Source organism: Colobus angolensis, unplaced genomic scaffold, assembly GCF_000951035.1.
Source record: "Colobus angolensis palliatus isolate OR3802 unplaced genomic scaffold, Cang.pa_1.0 Scaffold135, whole genome shotgun sequence".
Classification (NCBI taxonomy): domain Eukaryota; kingdom Metazoa; phylum Chordata; class Mammalia; order Primates; family Cercopithecidae; genus Colobus; species Colobus angolensis.
This window is the reverse complement of record NW_012114433.1, coordinates 2,234,099-2,245,755: the sequence shown is the minus strand read 5'-3', so window position 1 is coordinate 2,245,755 and position 11,657 is coordinate 2,234,099. Positions and strand designations below refer to the sequence as shown.

The window sequence follows — 11,657 nt, the reverse complement described above, 5'->3', positions numbered from 1 at the left end:
AGTGCAGAGATTGGACCTGGCTACACTTGAGTCCACTGAGTCCAGAAACAGGACCCTAAAGTAAGATAAGAATTATGCACCATAGGGTTCCTTTTCCCCCATATTTGTGGAAATAAAATGTTGCTTAAAGTTCCAGAAAACACTTCTTAGATGGAAACTAGGACTTTGTGTGTGTGGTGTTTTCGTTGGTTGACGCTGTCCCTTATTGCAAGGGTGCAGGGCCCACCTGGGCAGCACTGTGTGTGTTGCTCAGGCCCTGGCCTCTGGCACATGCCCTGCAGGCTGCCTGTTGCAGCACATACGGGTCCTGGGGCAGGCACTGTCACCTCCCTCATCACAACATGCTGGTCCCCTCCAACCATGGAACGTGTGTCCTTGGTGACTGAGAGCCGACAGTCCTGGTCTTGGTGGAAAATAGATTTGCTCTGGCAGATGGGGGTAGACGGTGTTCTTGAGCTGTTCGGTGCTGGGGATCGTGGCCAGGTGAGCCCGGAAGAATCCCGAGAATGCACGCTGCAGACCAGGCCTGTGGAGGTGCCCCAAGGAGACAGGTCTTGGCGTTTGAAGACAGAGTTTTGTGGAAAAGATAAAACTGCCGATGAGTTCTGAGACTAGTACACAACACGCTTTGTTTTCACCTAATGTGGCACACTTTTAAAATGTTGACATTTATGTTGTCTTTAAAAAGGAAATATTGTTCTGGCATGTGTTTTGACCCAGTGGTGTAGTTCTTCTGCGGTATTTTTTATATGTGTCTACATGCTGTTTAATTATGGGGAGGGAATTTGGTCTTAACTACCCTTGGACAAGCTGGGACTGGACAAGGCCCTAATAGGCTGTGCTGATCTGGCAGCTGAAGTCTCCGGCGTGGCGCGTCCTGATGGCGTCATTGAGAGACTGAGACGTGCTCTCCCCTCTGGCTTCCTCCCGCCTTCCTTCCTTTCTTTATTGATTTGTTACCATTTAAGCTGGCAGCTGCTTTGCCCGCGAGCAGGCAAGGCCATGGCCTCTGGCCTGGGCAGTTCACCAGGTGACCATGGTCCTCGCAGTCGCTCGTCTCCTGAAATCAAGTGTGGCAGATGCGTGAGGTCTGACTACTCCTCTCCATGGTGACTTAAAACCGAGTCATTGATCCTGAGAGGGAAAGAAAGAGGTTGTATCTCTCCCTTTAGGTGACGAAAAGTTGAATTGGAAGCAGTGAAGCGAGTGGTTTGAGAACGAGGAACAGCGGGCGCCAGGAGACTGGGGAAGATCAGGAATTGGGGCGGGTGTGGCTGTGAAGTGGACCGCACGCTCCGGCGCCGGAGGGCACCATCTCCCGTCCAGGCCTGATATGTCGGATTCTAAAGAACACGCAGAGGAACCACTGAGGAGGGTATGTCCTGGTGGAGCGCCTTGAGGCAGAGGGTTCCCCGCAGTCCTTCTGCAGTCCTGTGCTGCCAAGGGAGGCAAAGCAGTGCTGCTGTGCCTAAATTCTGGCATCTGTCTGCTGCTTCGCTTGTTGAGCACTCGCAGGAATCAGGTGCAACGTTGAGCGCAGGCCTGGTGCGTTCTCCAAATGCCCATGAGTTGTTACCTCTGCAGCTGCCACCATGAAGACGATTGGGCACCCCATGCGTCTGGCCAGGCTAGCAGAGGGGCGTGGGCAGAGGGCGTGTCTCGGGACCATGGTTACCTCCTCCCGGGTGCAAGCCCTCAGGCACGCACAGCCACCTTCCTGAGTGACCGACCTGAGCATGAAGGCGACGCCTTCCTGTTTCTCTCCCTTCCCCAGAGTGCAGTTGGACAGGCTCCGTCCAGAAGGACCCTGGAAGCCTTTGGAAGAGGCATCTTCACCAGTTTCCACCCTTCCTTGCCGGAGAGTCAGGATAGTTTTAATTCAGGTCAAACCCTTATGTGACAGAAGGGGTTTGTTTGTAAGAAAATATTTATTAGAAAATCTTTAGTTTGAAAACTTGGAACCATGAGAGCTTCATAAGACCAGATTCCAATTCCCCCTCTTGTTACAGATACTTCAAAATAGAAATGGAAGAAAAAAATATAATTTAATTTGACAGCTCGATGTGGTGATTCACATCTGTAATCCTAGCTACTCAGGAGGTTGAAGCATGAGAATTGCTTGAACCTGGGAGGTGGAGACTGCAGTGAGCTGAGATTGTGCCACGGCACTCCAGCCTGGGTGACGGAGTCTCCAAAAAAAAATGTAAACACACACACACACACACACACACACACACACAAAATGTAATTTGAAAACAGGATATGGGGAGAGAGGGTGGTTAGACAGTTGCCTAAAAAATGTGACTCCTGGCCGGGCGCAGTGGCTCAAGCCTGTAATCCCAGCACTTTGGGAGGCCGAGACGGGCGGATCACGAGGTCAGGAGATCGAGACCATCCTGGCTAACACGGTGAAACCCCGTCTCTACTAAAAACACAAAAAACTAGCCGGGCGAGGTGGCGGACGCCTGTAGTCCCAGCTACTCGGGAGGCTGAGGCAGGAGAATGGCGTAAACCCGGGAGGCGGAGCTTGCAGTGAGCTGAGATGTGGCCACTGCACTCCAGCCTGGGCGACAGAGCGAGACTCCGTCTCAACAAAAAAAAGAAAAAAAAAAAAATGTGACTCCTTGAATTGTTTACTTTGTGGAAAATACCAGATTTAACATATTGCTTGAAAAAGAAGCAGTGACAATTTTTTTCTTGTAAAAAGGTATTTTAGAAATCAAAGTTGGAATTTTAGAAATGGGGTATTCTTTAAAACAAATTTTATTTCTAAGAAAGTTTGGAATTTTTCACTAATGAAGGCCATATGCAATGGTTCATATTTAAAGAGATGGAGAAATGGATTGTTGTCTGAAGTTCAGTCACCTCGTCCCCATGCCAGGGTGAGTGGTCAGCTGCAGTGTGAGCAGCTGCATGTGGGCAGTACTCCTTCCTGCACCTCCCACTGCAGGCAGGCAGGTCGTGTGTTTTCTCACCCCAGCCACAGCTCACTGGAAGCAGGCAGGGTGGTTGGAACCAAACGCGCCCTGGGCCCTTGGATGCTGGGAAGGGGGTTTGGGTGCAGACCATGGCCGGCCCATCTCGTCAAGAGTTCAGGAAGAACCAGAGTCACATGCACTTGCTGGCCCTCCTCCAAGAAGGGTGTCAGCCCGTTTCCTCCACTGAGCCGCTTGCGCTTTTGCCCCCTGCTTATGAACGTGTTCATCTTTCAGCTTACACAGCCATTTGACAGTGACAGACGTTACTTAGCTCATCAACCTCCTGTTACTCAGGATTAGTTTATGAACCCATGGCATCGACCTCACCTGAGTGCCCTCGAGCTGCACCCCCGGCCCAAGGGTTCAGAACCTGGCTTTGCACAGGGTGGTCTAAGCTGCACCATGAGGGGACCCATTCCCTGCTGCTCAAAAATCCCCTGCACGTTCATCGTGGGCCGTGTTCCTGTGGTCGCCCTCATCTCCCTATGTGGCTCAGAGCATCAGAGACACTGGGGGAGGAAGTGAACACAGGCCTGGGCACATTTCATGGCCCCAGCTCCACCCTCTGCAGTGCCTCCTTCCAGGACCCCAAGTCTGTCTGGAAACATGGTGAAGTGTTGCTGCTGCCTTGCCTGTCATGGGGGTTACACACAAGACCTTCCCCATCCAGGCCATTCCAGGCCCCTGAACCCCTGAGCCTGTGTCCCCAGGAGTACCTGCTCCAAACTTGCTGCCCTGAGTGAGCTGCTGCATGAAGAGCCGTGCCCTGTCCTCAGCACTGCCCATGTGTTATCCTGCACACACATCCACATGCAACACGATGCTCTCAGGCAGGAACCACAACAGAGGACCCACAGCGGGGGTGTGGCCCATGGGGCCCAGTGGGTGTCACTTGTCATTGTTAACCTTCACTGTTTTGATTAACCAGTGTCTTGCACTGAGAAGTGGTAATTATTCCATATGGTGACACACTGGGTCCCTGCACCTTTCGATATGCTGAAACTCCCTTGCAGCACAGGGCCAAGGCCAGAGGGGTCAGCATGGGATGTTAGGTCAGCACGACCAAGATCTAAGCAGGCTCCAGCCTGTTGGGTCCTCAAGTGTTTGCAGTTGTGGGGCCCCAAAAGAAAGAGGGGGCTGTAGTGTGGAGAAGGGCCCCTAAAGGGACTTCTGTGAGAACAGTCCCGATGGTGGCGGGAGGACCAGACCTTCCTGGTCTGCAGGGAGGGCCAGTGCACCCCCCTGAAGTTCCCTGGGAAGGTGGAAATGTGGAGTGAGTACCCTGCAGGCTATCTCGTGCTCTGAGGATGTAAGGAGCCAGGACAGGATGAAAGAGGCACACACCTCCCCTGCTCATCTGATGCTCTCTACAGAGGACATTTACCAGAAAATTGAAAATACTATTCTAAAAAAGCTGCCACAGAGCTGTTGTGTTTCATATGGGGCTACTAGATCTGACCACTGAGGAGCTGTAATTGATCACTTTCAATGAACTTGTTGGCGCCTTTAGATTCTAAGGGAGGTGGAAACTTTCCACTGAGATAAGGTGTCCTGATGCCCCCCCGACCGAGGGTCACGCCAGCAGTGTCTGCCATGGCACACATGCCCCAGACTGAGTTGCCTGCTTGGCAGAATCCACTGGGGCCTTCCAGCACCCAAGTGGGGCTGCCAGGAGAGACACTCACAGCCCTGCGTCTGGTCTTTGTTCTGCTTGGGGTGCGGTGGAGAGGAGGAACACACTAATGGTTGGGGTGGTGTGCTGTGTCAGTGCCGACCTGACCATGCCACTGACATGCCTGCCTTCCTCTCAGAAGGAAAAATACAAGCGAACAGTCACATTTGTTTACAGGTCCAGATGGTGACAAAGTGATAGTTTTGTTAGGAAATAAGTGGAAATATTTTCTATTTATTTGTTTGAGATGGAGTTTTGCTCTTGTTGCCCAGGCTGGAGTGCAATGGCACAATCTCAGCTCACTGCAACCCCCACCTTCCAGATTCAAGCAATTGTCTTGCCTCAGTTTCCCTACTAGCTGGGATTACAGGCAGATGCCATGACGCCCAGCTAATTTTTGTATTTTTAGTAGAGACGGGGTTTCACCATGTTGGTCAGGCTGGTTTCGAACTCCTGACCTCAGGTGATCCGCCCACCTTGGCCTCCCAAAGTGCCGGGATTACAGGTGCGAGCCACCACACCCAGTGGAAATGATAAATTATAATGTTTTCTGGCAACTTCCTGGAGGTTAACAATTCAATACCACGTTTTTTAAAAACAAAACTTTACTAAAGTTTTAGACACAAAGACATACCTGTTGGGGGAAGTCAGGGACCCCAAAGGGAGGGACCAGCTGGAGCCATGGCAGAGGAACATAAATTGTGATGATTTCAGGGACATTTATCAGTTCCAAAATAATACTTTCATAATTTCTTATAGCTGTCTTCAATTTCTTAATCCTGTTATCTTTGAAAACTGAGGATATGTGTCACCTCAGGACCACTGTGATAATTGTGTTAACTGTATAAATTGATTGTAAAAGTCTGTTTGAACAATATGAAATCAGTGCACCTTGAAAAAGAACAGAATAACAGCAATTTTTAGGGAACAGGAAGACAACCATAAGGTCCGACTGCCTACAGGGTCAGGCAAAAACAGCCATATTTTTCTTCTTGCAGAGAGCCTATAAACAGACATGGAAGTAGGAGAGAGATTGCTAAATTCTTTTTCTAGCAAGGAATATTAATATTAATACCCTGGGAAAGGAATGTGTTCCTGGGGGGAGGTCTATAAACGGCTGCTCTGGTAATGTCTGTCTTGTGCAGTTGAGATAAGGACTGAGATACGCCCTGGTCTTCTGCAGTACCCTCAGGCTTACTAGGGTGGGGAAAAACTCTGCCCTGGTAAATTTGTGGTTAGACCAGTTCTCTGCTCTCAAACCGTTTTCTGTTGTTTAAGATGTTTATCAAGACAGCATGTGCACCGCTGAACAGAGACCCTTATCAGTAGTTCTGCTTTTGCCCTTTGCCTTGTTTTTGTTGGACCCTTATCAGTGGTTCTGCTTTTTCCCTTTCGAAGCATGTGATCTTTGTACCTACTCCCTGTTTTACACCCCCTCAGAAGCATGTGATCTTTGTTAGACCCTTATTAGTAGTTCTGCTTTTTGCCTTTCGAAGCATGTGATCTTTGTACCTACTCCCTGTTTTACACCCCCTCCCCTTTTGAAACCCTTAAAAAAAACTTGCTGGTTGAGGCTCAGGTGAGCATCACAATCCTACCGATATGTGATGTCATCCCCGGTGGCTCAGCTGTAAAATTCCTGTCTTTCTACTCTTTCTCTTTATTTCTCGGCTGGCCGACACTTACGGAAAATAGAACTTATGTGGAAATATTGGGGGTGGGTTCCCCCAATACATATCTTCAAAAGGTTTAATTTGAGGTTGGCTAGGATCACATTTTACGTTATTGTTAGGTGGGTAAACAAGGCTCCCCCCTGCCCAAGTCCTTGAAGGCCCAGGACCCAACAGTTTCATCCTCTCACCATGGGCATGACATTCAGATGTGATGTGAAGAGCAGTGTGGACCCGGTGGAAACACCCAGCCATGAAAGTTAAAAGGTGGAGCCCTTTAGACACATGGAGAGCACATCACAGAGGCAACGCCCCTCAAGGTTTGGAGGGTTTGGGGTGCAGGGAAGGGATTTGCAGTCGTTGGCACTTGCCGGCAGGAGGGGCTGTTAGGATGGCCCCTGAGTGTTTTGAGGGAGGAGAGTCCCCCTCAGGACTGTGGGGTCCATGGAGAAAAGACCAAAGGCGAGGTCCTCACTCCCTGCTTAGTCTCTCTAGCACCAGAGCCAGGGGCTGTTGGGCACCCATTATAGCCTGGAGGAGGTGAGGCTCCAGGCTGTGTGTGTGGGATGCAGCAGGTGGGGCAGTTATTGTCCACATGTGTTCCATCCTTTTAGGCTGCCTCTTTTTGATCTTCGTACAGAGCAGACATTTGTTGGGGCTTTTTGGTCTATGACTGTTGGTGCATCCAGGTTGCTGATGCCTTCAGCTCCAAGTCTGAGATGACGAGGTTAAAAGAAAACCCAAGGAGCTGCTGCCGTGTTGCTTCTCGGGTCCTGAGGTCCCAGCTAGTGTGACTTCTCTACTGCATCCTCTTATGTTTGTTTTGTATGTAACATCCAGGGTTTTTGTTGAACTTAGCAGGAGGGATGGGAAGAACTACTGCTGTTGTTGACTTCTGGGAAGCAGAGGTCCACACACTTGCTTTTATTGGTGCAGGGAAGCCTGGTCTACCTGGGATTTATAAGCCCCTTACAAGAAGGGGGCTGGCCCGTTGTGCCCTTCTCTGTATCCCACAGTTCTGGGCTTGAGCCTTATTCTGGTCCACGTGCACTGCGGCCAGAGCACTTGCTGCCCTGTGGGGATGGCTGAGATGCTGCCGCCTGGCCCTTGTGACGCAGACAGGTTTGTGGTTTTGGTGGAAGGGAATGCACCATGCGGGACAGGGGTGGGGCTCCCGGGATGGGTGGCCATGAACTGGGACTTGAAGACAAGTGGCTCCCGGAGGGAGGTGAAATTGAATCTGAAACTGAGTCAGTGGTGGAGAGAAAGAGGATGCTTGGAACAGTAGGTGTCACCTCTCCCAGGCCAGGCCTCACTATACTCTGCCCGTGTGTGGGACAGCCAGTCAGGCTGTTTCACACATGGACACGCACCATTTCTTACTCCCTTACCCTCAGCATCACAGGCCTCACCTGCCCTGCATAAAACCTCAGTCTCTTCTCCTGGGCCCTGCTGCTCACGGCCCTGAGCACAGGGCCTGTCCCCGGGGAGGAGCATGTGGATGGCCACATGCACAACAGTGTTCTTGCAGGCATGAGTTTGCCAGCAGGGCTGCCCTCTTGAAAGTGCATAGATTTGTCATCCAAGGAGACCCCTTGGGAAGAGCCCATATCATGGAAAACAGGCAGAGCACTGTGCTCGGATGCTGCCACACCTCCATCTGCAGCCCCGTGGATCCACATTCCCTCCCACTTAGAATGAGCACACCATGAGGCAGATGCCTTTGTTCAGGTTTAGCTTTTAGTCCAGGGAGAGCCCACTCTGTCCCAGGCTCTTGGTTAATCCAAACCTGCGGCAGCAGCCAGACCAGACGAACTCTAAAGGCACAGTCTCTCCTCATCACGGGAAGAGCTCTGTGCCCCTCACCCTCTGGCGTCTTCTCTTCAACTCTGTTGTTGATCCGCGCCCCCCTGGGCAGCGTAACTGCCGCCTCCCCAGATGCCCCTGCACTGTTCCCATCGTATCCTGTGCACATCCAGTCTCACGGTGCTCTCCGTGTGGCTGTATGGAAAATTCAGTCTGTATCTCTTTCTCCCACTTGCTTCATGGCTACTTCAGGGCAGGGACTTTATCCACTCATCTGTATCCCTGAAGTCACCCAGTAAGCATTTGCAGAGTCTGTGAGGTGCAGAGAGGCCAGGTGCTGGCCGAGAACTGAGATCCTGTTTCTATAAAACAAGCACAGACAACCATATCCATGTGTACGTGAGTGTGCAGGAAAGGTGGTCACAGCTGGAAAGGAATATTACAAGTGTAATTTTAATTTTTTTTAATTTTTGTGGGTACATATTAGGTATATATATTTATGGGTTACATGAGATTTTGATACAGGCATACAATACCTAACAATCACATCAGGGTAAACAGGGTTTACAGGTGTCGTTTTTAAAAGTCATCTTATTTCGAAAGCCCTTTCAGAGCTTACTGTGTCAGCGGGTAATAAATGATGCTGATAAGGGATGATGGATGGCTTCACTGAGCAGCTATGTGGAGTGCTGGCCGGGATGCAGCTCCCAGGAAGACAGTCCTCATGCTGAGGCATCCCAGCTCCAGGGTGCACTAACCCTGCTGCCTGCAGCATGTTCCAGAGCCTGTGCTGGGGCCTTCTCGTTGTCTAGGCAGCCACGGGCTCTGCTGGGTTGAGAGATGTGACGCCTGAGCATTGGCCTCCCCTCCAAGCTGCCTGAATGTTGCCTCCATGGTGGAAGTAATTGGTCTTCAAGTCCTTTCCAGAACTGTCAACCAGCATTCCCCATCTCCAAAGCAAGTCATAATGGGCCCTGCCTGCTCACTGAAATGCAGAAGCCAGACTGACGCCTGGAGTCTGGAGGTCTCTGCTCTGAGGAGCGCCTGTTGATGGCATTGCTTCTGCCTGGGCTCCCAGTCCTCCTGGCTTTCACTGGCAAAGCAAAGATGTGAGCCTCCCCAGCCCAAAGAGCAGGCTGCTGTGGATGCTGCCAACTCCACAGGACCAAGCCTCGCAGAGCAAGCCCTTCCCTCTGCCCCCCCCAAGACACCTGTTTTACAGACCCTTGTGTGTCAAAAACAAAAGAGGCTTCATATGAAAATTAAATAAAACAAGATTTTTTTTCTGACTCAAGAAAAATACCTTATTCAGAGTTTCCAAATGCCACCAGTGTCTTCACTTAAAATTTTTACTTTACACTAAGCTCCTTACAACGTTTCTGCTTGATTAATTCAGTGGACTTTTATTTTGCAGTAGCCCGACTTTAGGGTAAAGTTCCCACACTGCCACAAATGTGTCATGCCACAGGCTGGCAGGGGTGGCCAGGCGGGTCCCACAGCGTCCCTGAGGAAGGGAGCCGTGCAGCCTTGAGGCTTCATCTACCTACAAATACCACTGACAGTGTGTGGGACCTCACAGAAGGGAAGCAGCCATCCTCTGCTCCCACTCCCGCGTCCACTCATCTCCCCTCATCAGCTGCTAACCAAAAATGCAGGGAAATGCTCACACGCCCGACTGAGCGACACCTTCAGGGGCCTTGAATGCTGACTAGCAGACACTGCGGTGGGGCTTGCACATAGAAAGAAAAGAAGAAAGCAGGAAAGGTCTCTCTTAGTTGTAATTAACCTTAGAAAAAAAGAAACGAGCCTCCATCTCACAGTTGAGAGAAGGAAATACGGGAGAATGGGCAAAGCTTAAGAAGTCCCCAGTCCAGCCTGCTGCCTCCCAGAAGGCTGAGGCACTCGCCAGTCCGCCAGGCCCCAAACCCTCCACTGCCACTGATTCTCTGCTGCAGGTGCCTGCTAGCACCTTTTAGTCCGGAAGTCCTTTGGTTTGGTGCCTGTGGAGCAGTAAGGAGAGCGCTAGAGTTAATTTTAGGGGACAGCACTTGAGCTTGCCTGATTTCCGCTCAGCCTGCAGGTCTGGGGCGCTCCTGGGCACCCTGGGTGCCTCGGCGTCACGCAGACGGAACAGCAGTGCCAGGTGACGGCCGAGGGCTCAGGCGGGGCTCAGTTTGTTCCCCTCTAACTGTCCCCTCTCCCGCAGAGGAGGCCGAGCGTGGCAGCCTCGGCGCGGGCTCGCTGTGCAGGCGGAGGCGGGCGCTGGGCGCGCTGCGTGACGAAGGACCCCGGCGGCGCGCACACCTGGACATCGGCCTCCCGCGCGACTTCCGCCCCGTGTCCTCCATCATCGATGTGGACCTGGTCCCCGAGACGCACCGGCGAGTGCGGCTGCACCGGCACGGCTGCGAGAAGCCGCTGGGCTTCTACATCCGCGATGGCACCAGCGTGCGCGTGACCCCGCACGGGCTGGAGAAGGTGCCCGGCATCTTCATCTCGCGCATGGTACCCGGGGGCCTGGCGGAGAGCACCGGGCTGCTGGCCGTGAATGACGAGGTCCTGGAAGTGAACGGCATTGAGGTGGCCGGGAAGACGCTGGACCAGGTCACGGACATGATGATCGCCAACAGCCACAACCTCATCGTCACCGTCAAGCCCGCCAACCAGCGCAACAATGTGGTGCGTGGCGGCCGCGCGCTGGGCAGCTCGGGGCCACCCTCGGACGGCACCGCGGGCCTCGTGGGTCCCCCCGCCCCGCGCGTCCTGCAGAACTTCCACCCCGACGAGGCGGAGAGCGACGAGGACAACGACGTGGTCATCGAGGGCACGCTGGAGCCCGCACGCCCCGCCCAGGCCCCGGGCGCCCCCGCGGGCAGCCTCTCGCGGGTCAATGGCGCGGGCCTGGCGCAGCGGCTGCAGCGGGACCTGGCCCTGGACGGCGGCCTCCAGCGGCTGCTCAGCTCCCTGCGGGCTGACCCACGTCACAGCCTGGCCCTGCCACCAGGCGGCGTGGAGGAGCACGGGCCCGCGGTCACGCTCTAGACTCCAGAGAGGCCCCCACGTCCTAGCTCCAGGCCCTGGGTAAGGACAGGGACAGCACCTGCAGACGGCATCCCCTCCTTTTTTGTTGTTTTTGTGACCACAAAAACAACTCAGCTCTTTGTTTCAGCTTCTGGATATAGAAACACAAATATTGCCTATTTTTATAGCATTTCGCCACGGAACTTTTACAATGAATGCCTGAAGACAACACTCTATACCAGGCCTGAGTGCAGCTCTTAGCGCCTTTGCCAAGTGGTAGAAAAGATCTGACCAAGTGCAAACAAATGCTTTAAAAAATTTTGACAAATACTTTGTTTTTAAAATGAAGCTTTAAAATTACTTTTTAAAAATAGTCAAATTCGTGTTTTTAACTTGGCCCATGCAAAATATGTCTCAGCATTCTTGCTGTGCTTTCTGCTGACTTGCAGGCGAGGCTGACCGTGCTGATGTATGTGACAGGCTGGTTTTTAAGAACGAATGCAGCCGGAC

General features: G+C 52.3%; 1 protein-coding gene across 1 annotated transcript in view; it reads left to right on the top strand.

Moving 5' to 3' along the window:
- PARD6G (par-6 family cell polarity regulator gamma) overlaps positions 1-11,655 on the top strand; it is a 147,201-nt gene extending 135,546 nt beyond the window's left edge. Inside the window, exon 12 of the mRNA XM_011934395.1 lies at positions 10,333-11,655. Coding sequence (XP_011789785.1) covers positions 10,333-11,168 — 836 coding nt within the window. The 3' untranslated portion in view covers positions 11,169-11,655. The remainder of the gene's footprint in view (positions 1-10,332) is intronic.
- The last annotated feature ends 2 nt before the right edge of the window (positions 11,656-11,657 follow it).